Source organism: Budorcas taxicolor, chromosome 19, assembly GCF_023091745.1.
Source record: "Budorcas taxicolor isolate Tak-1 chromosome 19, Takin1.1, whole genome shotgun sequence".
Classification (NCBI taxonomy): Eukaryota; Metazoa; Chordata; class Mammalia; order Artiodactyla; family Bovidae; genus Budorcas; species Budorcas taxicolor.
The window spans coordinates 57,730,760-57,750,182 of NC_068928.1; the positions used below are offsets into that span (position 1 = coordinate 57,730,760).

The 19,423-nt window shown below is 54.0% G+C and overlaps 1 protein-coding gene across 2 annotated transcripts in view; it reads left to right on the forward strand.

Annotated features, from left to right (window-relative positions):
* The window catches only part of SLC39A11 (solute carrier family 39 member 11), a 282,835-nt gene extending 263,822 nt beyond the window's left edge, over positions 1 to 19,013 (forward strand). For both annotated transcript variants that reach the window (XM_052658095.1, XM_052658096.1), the window contains exons 8-10: positions 12,908 to 13,006; positions 15,612 to 15,770; positions 17,391 to 19,013. In XM_052658095.1, coding sequence (XP_052514055.1) covers positions 12,908 to 13,006; positions 15,612 to 15,770; positions 17,391 to 17,469 — 337 coding nt within the window. In that variant the 3' untranslated portion in view covers positions 17,470 to 19,013. The remainder of the gene's footprint in view (positions 1 to 12,907; positions 13,007 to 15,611; positions 15,771 to 17,390) is intronic.
* Positions 19,014 to 19,423: the final 410 nt, after the last annotated feature.

Sequence of the window (19,423 nt, forward strand, 5' to 3'; positions counted from 1 at the left end):
TTCGCTCGTAAATTGTCCGTCCGGCCCACGAGCCAGACACCTGCATCATCGATTGCTCCAGGAAGTGGTGCCGTGAACGTTCTGGTGACCTCAGCTGCGGGGACCCCAGAGGATTCCCCAGACCGAGTGAGTCCAGGAGACCAGCCTCTGACTCATGAGCCATCCAGGGAGCCTGGCGAACCCAGTTTCTGTTGTAGCCTGTGGATAATCCCAAGCCGTTAACAGAAATTAACCCCATGGCTCCTCAGGGGCCAAGGCGAGAGCAGAGAAACCTTTCTTGTGAGTCACGGCAAATATTTACCCTTGAAAGCTTGATTGGGAAACTGTCTTAAGCTCTTGGATAGCACGACCCCGGGACTTAAAAGGCCCCTCTGCCAGCTGCGGTCTGGTGTGTAGGGTTGAAAAGGCAAGACAATTCCCTTGCCTTGAGCCTGAGGAAGGGCCCCCAAGCTGCCAGACCTCAGAGAGGGAACCTGGGGCTCGGCCCTCCCCAGGGAGATGGAAGCAATTGGTGTCACTGAAACTATGGGCTCCCTGACGACCGTGCTTTGGTTTCCTGGCTCCGTGTTTGTAAATGAGGTTTTCTACTGGGTCACCCCTTTGCTTCTCGGTAGAAGATTTTATAGGCCAAGCGCGCGGTGTGACATCCTCTGCTGACCCAGTTCTGCCCTCCACATCACGTCACATCGCATCAGCCTCAAGGAAATGCAGGAGCAAACCCAGAGCCATCATGGCACTGGATAGCTTTTGCCTCTCTTCTGTCAGTGTCTGTCCTCTTAGTGTTATTTACTTAGTTCTGGCTGCACTGGGTCGATAGCTCTCGCCTCTCTTCCTTCGGAGTGTCTGTCCTCTTTATTATTATTGTTATTTACTTGTTTCTGGCTGCACTGGGTCTTCGCTGCTGCGCTCGGGCTTTCTCCAGTTGTGGTGAGCAGGGGGCTGCTCTCTCGTCGCGGTGTACGGGCTTCTCGTTGCTGTGACTTCTCCTGCTGCAGAGCCCAGGCTCGAGGGCAGGCAGGCTTCAGGAGCTGCAGCATGCAGGCTCCTCAGTTGCATATCGCAGGCTCAGTTTCCCCTTGGCATGCAGGGCCTTAGTTCCTGGACCAGGGATCGAACCCGAGTCCCCCGCATTGGCAGGTGGAGTCCTCACCACTGGACCACCAGGGAAGTCTCAGGAGTGTCTGCTCGATCCATCCAGCCGCCCGTCCCTCGGTCCTCCCACCCAGGACCTACGGAGAGCTAGCTACCTGGAAAGAGCCGATGGGTCTTCTGCCAACGCTGGCAAGGAGGAGGGAGCGCCTGCCCCTGAAGGTTTGGCGGGAAGCAGCGCCTTCTCGAGAAGATAGTTGGCCACGCGGCATGGTTCCGTCTGAGGGTCTAGTGCCTGCACCGTCCTGGGCTCCAGAACAGGAAAGGAAAGAACCCTTGTAAAGACTCCAGGCAAGAGGTCTCCTCTCAGAGGCTGGTCCCCCCGGAGTGACTGGGCGCCAGTGGACCGTGTGCATTCTGTCTTGTGTCGCCGACTTTCTGCTCTTGCCTTAAAGAAACAAGTGCCTCAAGGTAACGCTATAGGTCTTACCTTGTTCGGATTTGAACTTTCACCATGCTCTGGAGATGACTCATAAGTCAAGCAGTTATATGAATAAGAGGGCTGATAAGGAGATAGCTGAGACTCCACTGAATAAACAGCTTCCTCAGGGTGGAAATCGCTGCGTGGCCAAGTTACGGGTAATGGTCTGGACATGGAGGTTTCCCCAGACATAGTAATGGGGACCCTTGGCTTTAAAAACACACTGCGTAGAGAGTTCCCTGCTGGCCCAGTGGTTAGACCCGGCGCTTTCACTGCTGTGACCCGGGTTCCGCCCGTGGCTGGGGAACTGAGATCCTGTGAGCCACAGGACATAGCCAAAAAACAAAGAAACAAAAAAAGCATTGTGTAAAACTTTGGGGAAGCCAGTGAGTTTCTTAGAGTCCAGTTAGGAAGAAGTTCAAAATCAGCTTGACACACCTGTCTTGCCTACACTAGGCTCTCCTATTGGCCCTTCTGTAGTCTTGTAGCCAAGAGTGGGGTCTGGCTACTTGCAGTTTAAACACCATTAAAGAAGCAGAGTTGGTAGAAAGGAAAGTTTGCTTCAGTTTGGATGCTGCGGGGTGGGGGTGGTTGTGGACACCTGCCCAAAGGCTGACTCCGCCTCCCTCCCCACGCTGACAATCAACAGTCAGGGAGCAAGAAATTTTATAGACAGAGGGGCCTCATGCAGAAACACCACAGGCAGCTCCGACGGCCACTTTGAAATCGGCCCTCCGTGGTCTGACCAGCCTTATCTTGATTGTTTTAGGTACAGTTGTAATCTTCAGGGCCGGTTTTAGAGTCGGTTTGTTCCGTTTCCTTGAGGCCAGTTCTTGGGATTTGGCAGCTTACATTGTGGCTAGTCCGGTCACCATGTAGTTAACTTCTTCCACCTGGTGGTGGGGCTTCAGTATCTATAAGACAACTCATATTCCAAAAATATGGCTTAGAATGTTATCTACAGTCCTTGAGAAGGAACTAACTAACTAACTAACTCATTGACTATATTATTATTATTATTTAGTCTTGTTTGATTTGATTTGACTGTTTTCCTTTATTTCTGCACGTTGTCGCTTCTGAGATTAAGCTTCTTTGGCTAAAGTTTGTCCACAGACAGAAGGCAGGTGGGGGACATGGGGGGCGAGGACCACAGCATCCTGCTCCGTCTCAGCTTCGGGGAAAAATGGTTCTGTCTCACTTGAGGCGGAGGGTCCGCAGCAGCGATGGACGAGCAACAGGGGACGGCAGAGCGAGGAGGATGGGCCCCGTGGCTCCTCGCCTCCCCCGCCGCCCTCGTTTGACCTCTCCTGACCCAGCATCCCCCACTCCTGCCTCCCTCCGCTCCTCTACCCACACCAGCATCGTGAACGCTCAGAGTCACCCTTCTAATCATGATATGTCACAGCCCCCAGCCGTCCTCAGAGAAGCACCAAATCTTGAACACGTGGCTCGGCAGTTCCACTCCTGTTTTCTGCCCCAAATGAGCAAGACAGGTGTCCCCACGAAAACTTGTACACCCAGCGCTGTTCACAATGGCTGAAAAGCAGAAGCCGTCCACATCTCCATCTGTGGATAAACGGACGCACAGAATGGGGTGGATCCACGCAACAGGATGCTGACTTAGCCATGAAAAGGGATGAAGCACTGGCACACGGTATAACGTGGATGGACTCTGGAAACACGGCGAAGAGTGAAGAAGCCACCCCTAGAGGCCACAGGTCTGCGGCTATCTCCTCCTGTTCCCAGGACACTGGCCCAGAGGCTCCCTGTTGCCAACCTGAGTCTTCCCATGTCCCAGGTTGTCCTGGCCATCAAGCCCTTGACCTCACTGGCCCTGAAGCTAACAAATGTGTACAGCCAAGTTTCCCCTGCCTGCCCATCCCCTCCCTGCACAGCTCATCTCTGCCGGCTGAAGAGCTAGCAGGAAGCTCCAAGCCCCTCGAAACTCCTTTCATTTGCAGAGGAATATCAACCCTCCCTGGGTTCAGGAAGCCCAGGCTGGGTGTTGGACTGACTACGTATTCATAGACCAACCTAGACAGCATATTAAAAAGCAGAGACATTACTTTGTAAACAAAGGTCCATCTAGTCAAGGCTATGGTTTTCCCAGTGGTCATGTATGGATGTGAGAGTTGGACTGTGAAGAGAGCTGAGCACAGAAAAATTGATGTTTTTGAACTGTGGTGTTGGAGAAGACTCTTGAGAGTCCCTTGGACTGCAGGGAGATCCAACCAGTCCATCCTAAAGGAGATCAGTCCTGAGTGTCTGATGTTGAAGCTGAAACTCCAATATTTTGGCCACCTGATGCGAAGAGCTGACTCATTTGAAAAGACCCAGATGTTGGGAAGGATTGAAGGCAGGAGGAGAAGGGGACAACAGAGGATGAGATGGTTAGATGACGTCACCGACTCAATGGACATGACTTTGGGTGGACTCTGGGAGTTGGTGATGGACAGAGAGGCCTGGCGTGCTGTGGTTCATGGGGCCTCAAAGAGTAGGACACGACTGAGTGACTGAACTGAACTGAATCTCTTCCTGGACACAGAGGGATGGAGGGACCAAGGGACACACACATTCTCACTCCATGCAGACAACCAGCACTTTCCCGCTAGAGCTCAAAGCTCCCTGTTCAGTTTGCACTAGGCGTGAGGTTCAATCATGCTTCCTGAAGGGGGAGGAGGAGCAGGTGGCATCCAGCTTTGAACGTGGTCCACGTGCCCCAAGGATAAGTGAAGGTACAGCTCAGTCTAAACAAGGGACTCGGGAGGTAAAATCCCTGGCTCTTTAAGTTTCACACTGGCCAGGAGCCAGGTGGAGAGGGCCTTGGGACAGCGGCTGCCCGTGAAGGCTACTGAGAGCGTCTGTTATTCAGCCACAGAGCATTCAGCTCCGAAGATCATGCCCAGGAGATTGTCGTGCGGCTGGAAAAGAAAGGAGCCTTTCAGCCCCTCTTTCTCTCTCTCTCTCTCTCTCTCTCGTTTGGCCTGTGCTGCAGCTTTAGCTGAGCCGCCCTTTTGGAGTTTCCTCTCAGGGTGATCGGTTTATGCTGTCCAGATGTGCGCAACGCTATGGTGTGGGGTTGGAGCTTTCCAGATATGTGCCAACAGAAAAGTGAGCTTTGGCCAAGGCGGGGGCCTGTCTCCGAAATCCGGACAACCCACAATGCCATCATTGTGTGGGAGTCACAAAGCTCGGGGCTCTGGGAAGGAGCTCCTGGGGGCACCCGGGTAACCTCCTTATTGTACAGCTGGAGACATCGGGGACCAGGGAGTCGTGACATGCTGGCTGCTGACTGCCTGCAGCTGGGAGCCGACCAGACCTCAGGTTTTGCTAGAACTCCTGGGCCCGCATCTGTGCGCAGATCTGCCTCATCAGTGTGCACCTGGCACTCTTCTAGGTTCTTGGAGGCAGACAAGGATTCTCAGCTTGTTCTGATGCCAGGTCAGATGTTGTTCAGTCACTCAGTCATGTCCGACTCTCTGCGATCCCATGGACTGCAGCACACCGGGCTTCCCTGTCCTTCACTCTCTCCCGGAGCTTGCTCAAACTGATGTCCATTGAGTCGGTGATGCCATCCAACCATCTCTTCCTCTGTCGACCCCCATCATCAGGGTCTTTTCCAGAGTGTCCGCTCTTCACATCAGGTGGTCAAAGTATTGGAGCTTTGGGAGGTAACAGATGAACAATCGACATAAAAAATAAGTAGATTATATAAAAGGTAGGAGTTGCTGTCCAAAAAAAAAAAAAAAAAACAGCGTTAAAGGGACATGGGAGTATCCCCAGCATTTTTTTTTTTTTTTAAAGTAGAAAGGACAGATCAAAAGGGAGTGGGATCAAGTGGTCTCCGGCTGTCTCCTACAACCATTGTTTGGAATCAGTCCTGGCACCTGAAGCTAGTTGATGAGAACGAGTACACAAGAAAAAAAGACATAATAAAGCCATGGCCAGGGAAGTTTCTGGCTCAGTCTTTAAAGAAGGTGAAGAAATGAGCCTGAGAAAGAAGGTTCCAGTAGAAATGCCCTGAGGCGGGAGTAGCCCCGCACATTTGAGGATGAGAAAGGAGGCGGGATGCTGGAGGGGAAGGAGCCGGGTGAGGAGCCGTGGACGAGGAGGCCGGAGCGGAAGGGAGGGCAGGGGCTCGTGCGTCTCGGACCCATGACTGGACTGGACCTGGACTCTGCCTCCGAGGGCCGTGTGCTGCCTGGGGATGCTCTGAGCAGAGAAGCATGGCAGGTGGACACAGCGGATGTGCCGAGAACGGGCTCTGGGGGCACGGGACATGCAGGGAGCCCAGTCAGGACGCTGAGCCTGTTCACCAGGGTGAGATGGTGGGGGTCCCCCGGGTCACTGGCCACATTTCCTGTGTCTCCCGAGAGATGGGGGTGGGGGGACAGGGCCTTGGATCCAGCGCCGGCTCCCCAGCTGCGGGACCCCGGCTGTGTTCTCAGGTTCCTCCCTCACCCTTTCTGGGCCTTGGTTCCTACATCTACAGGACAGAAAATGAACTTATACCTCCTGAGTGAAAGAAATCATAGATGCTTATAAAGGCACTTTAAAAAAGAAGTCCTTTAGAAGAAGGTGCCAAAATGCTGTAAAAGGTTATAGCGGTTTGCAGTGGTATTTTGTGTGCTGAAAAAAACCCAAAATGTTTTTAGTCCCAAGCCCTCCTCTAACACGTTGAACCTAGCTTGATGGAAGCGTTCAGTTTCTATACAGGCAGGCACATCTCAGAGACACCAGACCCCTGTGACAAAGTGAGTCACATGAATTTTGGGGCTTCCCTGGTGGCTCAGCTGTAAAGAATCCACCTGCCAAGCAAGAGATGTGGGTTCGATCCCTGGGTCAGGAAGATCCCCTAGAGAAGGAAATGGCAACCCACTCGAGTATCCTTGCCTGGAAAATGCCATGGACAGAGGAGCATGGGGGTCACAAAAGAGTCGGATGCAATTTGGCAACTAAACAACAACAGCAAGGCAGCCTCATGCTGGTCCTGTGCATACGCTTGACTTGCTGGGAGACTTAGCTGGTCACGGTCCCCGAGGCATCTCTCGGGGAGCAGAGCTCACCTAGCCAGCTGTAGGCTCCTCCGTCTTCTGACAAGAAGAGGTGTGCAGAGGTAGCCTCAACCGCCCGCTGACACCACCCGGCCTTGTGGCTTGACTTCCTGGGGCTCCTCCCAGCCCTCTTCAGGGAGGGCAGCCGACTTGAAGGGAACTGATGGGTCATCTCATCGCTCCAGCCCGTGGCAGTAAGCCTCCCAGAAGAGAAGGAAGGCGTGGGGGAAGATCCCTTGCGTGCTAAGCCAGCTCCACTGAGCAGGTAGGGCCGGGCAGCCCTGCGGGGAGCACCCAGCCCCTTCCCACCTGCAGGCTCCTCAAACACCTCGACAAGCAGCCCGAGTGGGAAGCCGGTGATGTCACCGCCGAGCCTGAACAATTAGGCCTTTCACAGCAGGATGATAACAATCACCACCGTATGTAAGGGCCTGCCACACAAGAACACACACGCTCATCACTCCTGGGAGGATCTGAAAGCCGAGGTGAAGCAGGGCTTGTCAGGAATATGCCGGGCTCCTTTCATAATCAGCCGGCCAGAGAACATAGCCCGAAGAGCCGGTCTGTGGGCTGCAAGGAGGCGCACTTGCCAGCTTTCAGAGAAACCCGTGACTCTCTCCACCATTTCCCCAGGAGGCCTCGCCTGCAACCCCAGAAATAACCTGTTTGTTGTTCAGTCACTAAGTTGTGTCTGACTCTTTGTGACCCCATGGACTGCAGCCCACCAGGCACCTCCCTCCTTGGGATTCTCCGGGCAAGAGTACTGGAGCGGATTGCCGTTTCCTTCTCCAGGGGATATTCCCCACCCAGGGATCAAACCCATGTCTCCTGCACTGGCAGGTGGATTCTTTACCACCGAGCCACCAGGGAAGCCAAAGTAACCCCTAGGCTGAGCACAGTCTGTGCTGGGGTTCAGGCAGGAGCATCCCGCTGCACAACTCCAGGGGGCGCTGTTCACTGATAACACAGTGTGCCCCCAGAATCATGCAGTGCTGCGGTTCTGAAGTTACTGCCTTTGGAAGAAGGAATCAGGGCCCCGGTGGTTTTCAGGTGTTGCTTTTACCTTGAATCCCAGGGATCTGTCTTGCTGCAGCTAACATTCCTAGAAGAGTCCACTCCACTGAGCCTGGCAAATCTCAAACAAGATGCATGCGGTTGGGCAGTTTTCGTGTTCCGTCTGGCAGTTTCAGGCGTTCAGGTGTTTGTGGAGAAAGCAGGTTCACCTAAGCTTGCTCACTCTGGTCCGTGGTTCTCAACAGGGGATGCTTTGCAGCCTCTGCAGACGTTCCTGGTTGTCCCAACTGGAGGCCATTGGCATCTGGTGAGTAAAGGCCAGGGCTGCCATTGGATGTCCTGCAGAGACCCAGATGGGCGCTCATAGCAAGGCACTGGTCCCCAGTGTCCAGAGCGGCAGGTCGAGGAGAAGCCAGCCATAGGTGGAATGTTCTGACCGCCCTCCCTGGAGGTCTCTGGTTAACATCACCCCCATCAGGCCTTCACTCCCTGACTGCCAGAGCGAGCCAGAGCCTCAGCTCACTGGTCCAGGAGGCACAAAGCAGCACCTCCTCCTCTGCTGGGGCCTGGAGCCCAGATAACCGTCTCTCTCCAGGATGCTCTGACCGGTCTGTGTGAGGCCCAAAGACGCGAGGCATGTGGAGCAGTGGTTGCAGGTCCCCTCTGTCACTTCCCAGCTGGGTCACCCTGGGGACATGTCACCTGACCCCCTTGTGCATCAGTTTCCCCATCTGTGAAATGGGGTGATGATGGTAGGAAACACTTAGGAGGTAGTTGCGAGTACGGAGCGTGTCGCTACACGAAAAACGCTTCCAACCACACCCGACATTTAGTAACACGCCATAAATGGGCAGAGATGATTGTCGTCGGTTTTATTCTAGCTGGAGGACCTTAGTCTCCCTCCAACGGGCGTGGTAACGACAGACAAGCCGGTTTCAGCCGCAGGTTGTTGCGATGGGGTCTGTGCTGCTGCCGACACTTGCCGAGAGCTTTCCCCAAGCTCAAGGCCAGACGCTTTTGTTTTTATGGCCACATGGCAAGCAGGATTTTAGTTCCCTGACCAGGGATCAAACTGGCACCCTCCGCAGTGGAAGCACTCAGAGTCTTAACCAAAGGACCACCAGGGAACGTTCTTAAGTGAAAGGTTCAGTGGAGATGGCTAAGGCATGGATTTTAAGGGAACCCTCTCATTCAGCACAGGGGTCAGCCTCCGGAGGTGGGTGGAGACCCTGGGATGGAACCTCAGGCTTGGCCCCTGGGGAGACCCCTGGGGCAGAGCTGAGGCATTTGTCCTGGAAAGCCAGCAAGCTTCGTTACACAGGGAGGAGTCTTAGAAGATGATGCCAAGGAGAGATGGGCCTTGACTCCAGAGCATTTTCTGCTCTTCTTTGTGCCCTGTGGCTTTAAGTTGGGGTGGGGGCACCCCACTCCAGTACTCTCGCCTGGAAAATCCCATGGACAGAGGAGCCTGGTAGGCTGCAGTCCACGAGGTCGCTAAGAGTCAGACATGACTGAGCGACTTCACTTTCACTTTTTCTTTCAAGCACTGGAGAAGCAAATAGCAACCCACTCCAGTGCTCTTGCCTGGAGAATCCTAGGGATGGGGGAGCCTGCGGGGCTGCCGTCTATGGGGTCACACAGAGGCGGACTGAAGCGACTTAGCAGCAGCAGCACAGACGGTAGGCCTGCACTGCCCCGCCCTAAAACCTCACACCGTTGCTCACACTGTCCATTCTTCCTGATGGAAAAGCACCTCTCATCTCTCTCTAGCTACTGAAAGGCTCCTCATCCTTCAAAGTCCACCTTGAATGTCACCTTCTCCAGGAAGGTGTCCCAGAATCCCTTTCTCGGCCAGCATCATCTCTCTCCGTGGGCTTTCTGCTTCTCTCCTGGCCTTTGGCCAGCTGCTGTCCTGGAGTCATTTGTAAGCGGGTCTCTTCCTCCTCCATTAGACTGTAAACTCCTGGAAGATGCGGGGCCCTTCCCGACACCTCCCTGTTCCGTGTGTGGGTGAGCTCTCGTACGTGGCTGGAGCCCAGTGCTGGATTCTGGAGTCACTCCTGAAAAGCAGATCCCCACTGGCTGCCAACTGCTATCTCCAGCCTTGGCTCTGACCTGGAGGTCACAGAATCTGGAAGGGTGAGGAGCGCGAGCTGGAGAAGGAGTTCGTGCGAGGTCAGAAAGATCACCAGGCTGCGGACACTTTCACGGTGTCCTGTCCCCGCCACTCCTAAGTCAGCTCTGCGGGAGGAGCCCTGACTCCCTGAGCCCCAGCTTCCTGGCTGCTCCTTTGCACCTGGACACACGGTGCCCATGACCCTCTGTCACTTTTATCTTTGCCTGTGTTGGGTCTGCACTGCTATGCCACCTTTTCTCTAGCGGTGGTGCAGGGTCTTATCACACTGGCTTCTCTTGCCGCTTCTCTTGTTGCTTCCCTGGTGGCTCAGATGGTAAAGAAGCCGCTTGCAATGCAGGAGACACAGGTTCGATCCCTGGGTGAGGTAGATCCCCTGGAGGAGGAAATGGCAACCTGCTCCAGCATTCCTGCATGGAGAATCCCATGGACAGAGGAGCCTGGCGGGCTACGGTCCAGGGACTGACTGCAAAGAGTTGAACACAACTGAGCAATAACACTCTCTTTTTGCAGAGCACAGTTTCTAGGGTGCACGGGCTCAGCAGCTTCGACGCACAGGCTCAGCACATGCCGTGCACGGGCTTAGCTGTCCCACAGCACGTGGGATGTTCCCTGACGGGAGATCAGACCAATGTCCCTGGCATTGGCAGGCGGGCTCTTCACCACTGAGCCCCAGGGAAGCCCCCCATCATTTTTGTTGATGCTTCCTCTGTCCTCATTGACCCTCCCCTGTGATGCTCCTGCTGTTTCCCAGGATCCCCTCCAGCACCCACCCCAGTCTGCAGGCCATTGGACGTGGTTGCAAGTGGCCCCTGGTGTCCTCGGCTCAGGGCAGGGGCTCCTGAGATGGAGGTGGGTGTGGCCGCCGTCCTCGCCGTCAGCTTCCCTTTTGATGACTTCTGACGTCAGTGGCTCTCAACACTGTTAGCACATTCCTCAGGTCTACAGCCCCAGCGCCTGACCCCATCATTTTTCAGAATCTCCCCGTGGTGTGGGGGTGGGGGCGGTTAATTCCTAAACTGATGCAAGTGGAGAAGCAGAAGAGGGTGTGTGGAAGGGACGAAGCCTTTCCATTGGGTCACCCCCACAGACGCCCAGGACACAGCGTCCACGGGAACCTGACGCCCCAGCGTGTGTGTGCAGAGGCCGGCCAGGTTAAGAAGGGATGGATACAAAGGTGGGGAAGGCAGGGCTGCTGTGGTCCAGCCCTTGCTGTGGCTGAAGGAGCCCCGCTGCACTCAGCAATGATTCCACAGTGCTAGCAGGATCCCAAGGGTGCGGTACCTGGTTGGGCTGGCAGCCCCATGCCGGAGACAGGGCAGGGCCCCGGGAACACGGCTGGCCAGGCGTAGAAGAATGGGGTTTCTGTGCCGCTTATCAGGACGGCGGCTCCCAGGCAGGGTGTAGAGGAGGAGGTCCCACAGCCTGCCCGCCTGACTGCTGGCTGCAGTCAGTCCCAAGTCATGGGGAGGACTTTGAACAGATGGAGCCCCGCGTCTGACTCACTGGCGACATGGGGCGGCCACTCCCTCCCTGGCTAGGTCTGGGGTGAGTCCTGTGCCTGCCTGTGGACGAGGGGGACAGGTGATGGCCTGGGACCGCAAGCCGGCCACAGAGTGCCCTCAGACAAGGGGTGTAAGACCTGAACAGGCACCTTGACTTTCCTCATTGGAAAAACCTTGTTATACGCATGTGCATGTTCACAGTCGTTCAGTCATGTCCAACCCCATAAACTGTAGTCTGCCAGGTTCCTCTGTCCATGGAATTTTCCAGGCAAGGAAACTGGAGGGCATTGGCATTTCCTTCTCTGGGGGATCTTCCCAACCCAGGGATCGAACCCGCGTCTCCTGTGTCTCCTGCATCAGCCGGCAGGTCCTTCACCGCTGCACCACCTGGGTGGCTGAGTGGGCAAGGAGGACAGGGTGCAGCCGGCTGCTGGTTGAAGGCACTCCCTGGCCACTGTCCAGAGCTGATGCCGGACCCCCACTGGCAGCAAGGCAGACAGACGTGAGCCAACTGACCAGAAACCCAAGGGACAGTGGAGTTTCCCTTTTTCATCCAGTCCATCCACGACTCCCTCGGGCCACGTTCCAGCACTGCTTGCCAAGTGGCACCCACATCTCAAACCTTGGAGACCTCCAGTGATCAGATGAGCCCTGGTGGAAGGGCTGCCCTGCGGACCTGTCCAGCCGGGGCAGTCTCGTCTGGGGAGATACCCTCAGACTGCCTTCCCGTTGCATTCAGCCTGACCCGGGTTCCCTCCCGTTGTGCCCTTCCATCCTCTGCCAGTGGACGTTCAGCTTCGCTGCGCTAGTTTGCTGCCTGTGGAATGAGGGCTCGTGGTGTATGTGGGTGCCTGGGGGTTTCCCCGAGGATCACGGAGTACCTTTGTCCTGTCTCTTTCTGTTTCTCCCTCCCTTCCACTCCAATGCCTGGTCTGGGTGCAAAGCAGGCTCTCCGGGCTTGGCTGCGACCAAATGACCAATTCACAGAGCCCAGGCAGGAGGGCAGAAGGTCGCGGTGAACTCCCCAGAGCCCCCAGAAGTGCAGTGTTAGCAGCAGACTGGTGAGCAGAGGCTGCGGGGAAGCCCAGCCCAGCCCCTCATCTGTGTGCCCATCACAGTCTGCGTCCGAACCTCCTCATCCCGTTTCTAAGTTGCTTCTCGACAGAAATGTGACCTGTCCATCTTCAGGCCATAAGGGAAGGGACCACCCCGTAGAGGCACGGAATCAGGTCACTGGGTGCGACAGCCTTGCAATGGTGGATGTCGTTAACCCACGTGACCCCTTCCGTGTTCCATACGAGGGTCTGAGGTGTGGAAGTGAGGTGGTTTGTGCAGAGTTGTGTGGTAAGTGGCGAACCTGGGTTCTCCTGCCACCCAGCCAGCGTGCCCCGAGTTGTGCTGTAAAGTCCATCAACACGGAGCATCTCCAGGGACCTGGGACGGTGTGAAGGGGCAGGATCCTCGACCCCTCCTCTTCACGCTCTAACCTTTCCCCATCCTTCACCCGTCACAGGGATCCACCCGCACCTCTGACGCCACAGGAGGGCGTTGCTTAGAGGCCAGGGGCCCCCGTCCGCCTGGGTGCTCCGCTCTGGATGTCCGCCCTTCACCCGCCTCCTTGGTCTTTCAGGAATTTAGCCCTTGGAATTGGGATCCAGAACTTCCCGGAGGGCCTCGCCGTCAGCCTGCCCTTGCGAGGGGCTGGATTCTCCACCTGGAGAGCCTTCTGGTAAGTGCTGCAGACGCCGGCATCAGGGGCCAGGGCCGGGTCTGCGGTGGAGCTCATGGCAGTCCTGCAGCCGGCTTCTCTCCAGAGCAAGCTCTTCCAGCCCGGAAGTGAACCTGGAGCTTAACCTCTTCTGGCCCGGAGGTGAACCTGGAGTTTCCGGAAACACTGTATCCTGCACCCCCAAGGCTCAGCCCTTGACAGTCAGCCCTAGTGACCGACCTGAGTTTCCTATTTTCAAAAGCCCTCCAGGGATAGCCACACCCACTCAGGGTGGGGTTTCCGCCCCCCTGCTGGTGGGAAGATCCGAGGCAGCTCTGCCGTCCACTGGCCCTATCACAAGCCCTGGGTAGGCTCACACACCCGTCTGTCCCCAGGGGTCATCATACCAGCTCCCGTCATGACCCTCGTCAAGGGGAGGAGCAGGGTTCTCTCAGCAGCATCTGGGCAGGTGAAGCCCGTGGTGCTCACGCTTAATGTTTTCATAATCCCCAAAGGGCGTTCTGGGGCTTCCCAGGTGGATCAGTGGGAAAGAACTCGCCTGCCAATGCAGGAGACACAGGTTCCATCCCTGGGACGGGAAGATCCGCTGGAGGAGGAAACGGCAACCCAGTCCAGTATTCTTGCCTGGAGAATCCTGTGGACAGAGGAGCCTGGTGGGCTACAGTCCATGGGGTCACAAAGAGACACAACTAAGTGCCTGAACAAAGGGCTTTCCAGTTTGTTTCCAACTTTTACCTTTCCAGTGACCTGTAAGGTGCGTCCCCAGGCTTCAGAGGAGGGGGCCGGGGGCCTAGAGTGTCAGATAATCAGCTTGTCACGTGGTGGTGCGGAGGCTGCTGTTTCTTCTGCTTCTCAGTTCACAGGGCCCCAGGCCTCAGGACGCCTCTTGGTTAAAGCAGTCACCACTCCAGAATGTTTGCTGAAACCTTTACAGGACTGTTAACAACAGTTAAAAAACAGCTTCCATTTTATAGGGTCTTATGATTTACAAGTTCTTGCATATACGTCAGTCACTTTATTTTCATCGTTATCATCTCTTCCTCTGTCGTGGGAGATGACGGAACAGAGCTTTTAAGAGAAGGACAGCACGATGACCCTAGAGATTTTTTTCAAACATCAGTTCCCTGCACCTGAGAGCCGTGACTGTCATCTCATACAGGAGAAGGTCCAGGGCTGCAGAGGGGCGGGAAGAGGGCACTTTCGATCAGTGTCCAGACCCTGAGATGAAAGTTTCTGTTTAACTGGACACACTCAAGAGCTTCAGAGGGTGCTCCAAGCATGCAAGCACAGAGCAGGAAGCAGTGGCTCCTTTGAGGATGCTGCAGTGCAGACGGTGTCTCCCCCATGCCCTCCATCTGTTCCTGGTCAGGGCAAGCTGGGACTGGGTGCTGGGAATTCACAGTCCTAGCCTGTCTTCTGGGGGAGGGGCGGGAGGAGAGGTTGTCGCTCACCCCCCATTTTACAGATGCAGGGGCTGAGGCTCGGAGCCAGATACCCACAGAAGGAACAGTGGGAAAGATGTCCCAGCACCTTTTGTATTGGTGTTCAGCCCATACAGGTGTCTCTTGCTGGTGGGGCTCAGCCATGGGGCTCAGGTACAGGCTTATCTCCTGGCACTGAATGCTCAGGGCTCGTGGGGGCTGCTGTTTTAATAGAGCTCGTGCGATTCCAGCCTCCAGACACCCTCAGATAAAGGGTGTTTTCCAAAGGAAAAAATCTCACCTTAATCCAAGGAGGGGGTGTTGTGGGGAGAGGCCCTCACTGTATACCCGGCCAGGTGGGTCTACCTTGTGGGCAGGGGTCGGTAGGTGTGGCTCCTTCAGAAGGGGTGCCATTATGGCCGGAACCCCCAAACATACCAAGCACAACCCAAGTCCTTGGGAAGTGTGTGCACCACTCCGCCTCGTCAGCGTTCTAGCCTTCAAAGGACAATGTAGCCCACAGCTGGTGAATGGCTGGCTGGCGGTGTAACAGCAGTGTGTCCATACAATAGGGCATTATGCAATCATCAAAGGGATGAAGCCACTTGTTACAACAGGGATGCGCCTTGAAATAAGCCAGTAAAAAGGATCACCTATTGTCTGACTCCATTTATAGGAAACATCCAGAGGGGGAAATCCCTAGAGACAAAAAAGTAGATAGGGGTGGTCAGGGGCTGAGGGTAGGAACAGGGAGCGGCTGCCAGTGGGTATGAGGTTTGTTTTGGGGGGTAATGAAAACCATCTGGAATTGGATTGTGGGGAAATTGTTGCCTAACCTCGTGAATACACTGAAAACCACTGAACTGTACACATTCAGTGGGTGCGCCATTCGGTAGGAGAATTCTATCTCAATAAGGCTGTTATTTTAAGAAGACAGTGTGGGAAATTTAAAACTCTAAAATAAACCTGGGAGGGGGTGTCTACGGTGACACTGTAATAATAGGGAGTTGGGAAAGCAGACAGAGGTGGTGTTAATAGAAACAACACACAGTGAGGTGGTTTTGCCCAGCGATGCAGGATCTGGCGTGGAGGACGATCCACCTTTTGCAGAGCGGAGGCGGCCCGCGGAGCACGCGGGGTGTCCGCCCGAGCCTCCACGAGGGCACGCGTCTGTTCTCTCCTAGGTATGGGCAGCTCAGCGGCATGGTGGAGCCTCTGGCCGGGGTCTTCGGCGCCTTCGCGGTGGTGCTGGCCGAGCCCATCCTGCCCTACGCGCTGGCCTTTGCGGCTGGCGCCATGGTCTATGTGATTATGGATGCCATCATCCCCGAGGCCCAGATCAGGTGAGAGCCGCCCCGCCCCCACCCGGCCTGGTCCCAGCCGCGCCGACCCCCCACCGCCCCCAGCCCCACCCTCCACCCCCAATACGCAGAATACTGTTTTGTTTATTCTCTCTCTCTCTCTCTCTCTCTCTCTCTCTCTGCCTTTATTTCCTTTTGGTTTTCCTAGCAGAATGATTTTAAGGCTGGTTTACAAGGTCAGGTGACATAATGTCTTCAGAAAGTCACTGCTGCTTTTTGCTATTCAAGCATGGATTCCAGAGCCCTCAAGCTGACCTTGAGGAAGTTACCTCTGCAGACCTCCATTTTCCCACCAGGAAAATGGGGATGATAACAGAACTGACCTCATCTGTTGATCCTCAGGGTTTACATGATTTAGTTTCCCTGGCACGTAGTGTTAGTCGCTTAGTCGTGTCCAGCTCTTTGCAACCACATGGACTGTAGCCTGCCAGGCTCCTCTGTCCCTGAAATTCTCTAGACAAGAATAATGGAGTGGGTTGCTATGCCCTTCTCCAGGGAATCTTCCCAACCCAGGGATCAAGCTCAGGTCTCCTGCTTTGCAAGCAGGTTCTTTACCATCTGAACCACCATGGTAAGCCCTCATAAAAGTTACTTGTCATTATTGGGGGTTTCCCAGGTGGCACTAGTGATAAAGAACCCGCCTGCCCATGCAAGAGACATAAAAGACACAGGTTCAATCCTTGGGTGTGAAAGATCCCCTGGAGGAGGGCATGGCATCCCACTCCAGTGTTCTTGCCTGGAGAATTCCATGGACAGAGGAGCCTGGCGGGCTTCAGTCCATGGTGTCACAAAGAGTCAGACACAACTGAAGCAACTTAGCATGCACGCTTGTCAATATTGCTTTTTTTTTTTTAAATTGAAGTATAGTTAATTTACAATGTTGTATTGGTTTCAAGTGTACAGCAAAGTGATTCATTTATACATATTTAGATATTCTTTTTTGGATTTTTCTTTGTTCAAAGTTTCTTTTAAACCAAATTTATTTTACTTAATTTGATTTTGGGCTGTACCCTGTACTGTGTGGTATCTCAGTTCCCCAACCAAGGACTGAACCTGCACACCCTGCTTTGGATGACAGCATCTTAGCCACTGGACCTCTGGGGAAGCCCCTCAGATTCTTTTCATTGTAGGTTGTTACAAGATGTTGAATATAGTTCCCTATGCTCTATGGTAGGTCCTTGCTGTTTATCTGTTGCATATATAGTAGTGTGTATCTGTTAATCCCAAGTCAATAGTATTATTGTTACTATTATTATGAACACTCCAGTACTCTTGCCTGGAAAATCCCATGGATGGAGGAGCCTGGAAGGCTGTAGCCCATGGGGTCGCTGAGGGTCGGACACAACTGAGCGACTTCACTTTCACGCATTGGAGAAGGAAATGGCAACCCCCTCCAGTGTTCTTGCCTGGAGAATCCCAGGGACAGGGGAGCCTGGTGGGCTGCCGTCTATGGGGTCGCACAGAGTCGGACACGACTGAAGCGACTTAGCAATAGCAATTATTATGAATAGGAGTAGTGTGTTTCTCTTGGAACTGGACACTGTGAAGGATGCTGTCCTCGGTGCATCCAGGTCTCACTCTCTGCCTTTCCTTCCCTCCTAGTGGTAATGGGAAACTGGCGTCCTGGGCCTCCATCCTGGGCTTCGTGGTGATGATGTCGTTGGACGTTGGTCTGGGCTAGTGCTGAGATGCTCCGGACCCCAGGAAAGGCAGCGCGAGGAGACAGCCACCGTTGGCTTCGGCAGGACCAGCCTGTTTCTTCACATCCAAACATTTTCCTTCCTCTCCTTTTTCATCTCATTACCTTAATTGACTCTGATTAAGATATGACACGTTTTAGATTTCTTTTGAGGGAGATAGTGGTTTTATTTGGAATTTCAAGCAGGCTCAGAACTATAGATTTTTGCCTGGCCACTACGTAGAATCTTTTTTCAATGGGATAACCAAGGACATGCAGATCAGGGAAATCTTTTGTACCTTCAGTTGCGCTCGCTAGACTCAACGGAAGTTCCTCAAGGTCACCTCCAGAAGCAAGAGAGAAGTCTCCCAAGCATCTGTGCCTAGTGACTCAGAAAGGGCAGGACAGCTCTTATCCGTCCTTTCTGCTCTTTACCACTGATCCTCTGTCCATCAAGACTGGAGCTGCAGCATCATGGACAAAGCAACCCAGGGAGGAACTTACCTTCTTCTTTCTCCCCCAGGGGGAATGCTGCATGGAAGGAGGCGCAGACGAAGGGAAGAGAATCAGCTGGCCTTTCCTTTTCCCTTTTTCTGAAGGCAGAGATTGGCACTGTTGAAGTTAAGGGAATCAGGACAACTGTGGATGCGCAGTGAGCCCTGTGAACCGAGTACAGAGTGGCGCTTTGATCAGAGACCTGAGCTCTCTCTAGATTCCAAGAGCAGCTCATTCTGCCATGGTCTCCAAGTCCCCCAGACGTGTTTTTATAAGCTTACAGCCTTCATTTTTCTAGGAGCCTTGGGGACACCAGCAAACTGCTAGAACTCAACCCCTTCATTTACTTACGGAGGGCGTCACTGAAGCTCGTCCAAGTGAATACAAGACTAGGAATCTGCACTGGGTCCTCCTCCTTTGACTGTTTGGTAACTTGTAACCTCACCCAGACCTCCTAAGCTGTTTTACTGGATTTCGGTCAGAAAACTCAGGATGAGACAGAAAGAAGGCTAGAATAACAAGAGGTACTTTTTTACATTTCCCCTTTGAAGTAAGTTTTAGCCAAGTCATCATTCCAAAATGACCCCTAAAGAATGAGATTCGAATGAGACGTGAAGCCAGTCTCCTCCCTAATATGTACCCATAGCTTCTCCTGCAGGGCTGGCATATCTTATCTACTTCAAGCGTAGCTGAGGCCTGCCGTTCTTGCTGGTCAGAGGCGCACAGGGGGCCTAGAGTGGGTTCTGCTGACAAGGCAGGCAACCCAAGAGCCAGGTGTTAAGGCGTTGTGTGATCAAGGCCCGCCCCAGGTTGACATGTCTCATTGCTTCCAAGGATGGATACACTGTTCTGGGAATGCCCTGTGCTGGATCTGTGTACCTTCTTCCAGAGCACTGATGATCAACATTGAAGACACGTTCAGAAGTTTGATTGGTGCAGATTCATTGGTTTGGTGGTTGGCATATGGGTGTTTTTATGTCTTTGTAACAGAGTTCTACGTAATGCAAACTTCTTTCTGATGGACAAGACCTCATAACTGTGATTAATACCAATAAAGGGGATATTGATGTGGATGACCTGTGCTATGTCCAGTCCTTCTCAAAGCTGCCTCTTTCCAGTGGATGATACGAGAGCTAACTAGAGTTAGCCCTAGCATCTGCCCTACCCATCACCAGGAGAAGCAAAGGAAAGAGCTCAGATGGGAAGGGCTAGCTAGATTCACGGTTGCAGACAAGTGTCCAACTCTAGTTTACTTAGGCAAAGAAGTAGGGTCTATGAAGAATCAAACTTGAAAATGGGCTACATCCAAGAAAACTAGAGGTCTCCGGAGTGGGTTGCCATTTCCTTCTCCAGGGAATCTTCCCAACCCAGGGATCAAACCTGTCTCCTGCATTGGCAGGCGGATTATGCCACCTGGGAGGCCCCAGAGCTCTGGGGGTGTGACCCAGTCACATCTTAGAAA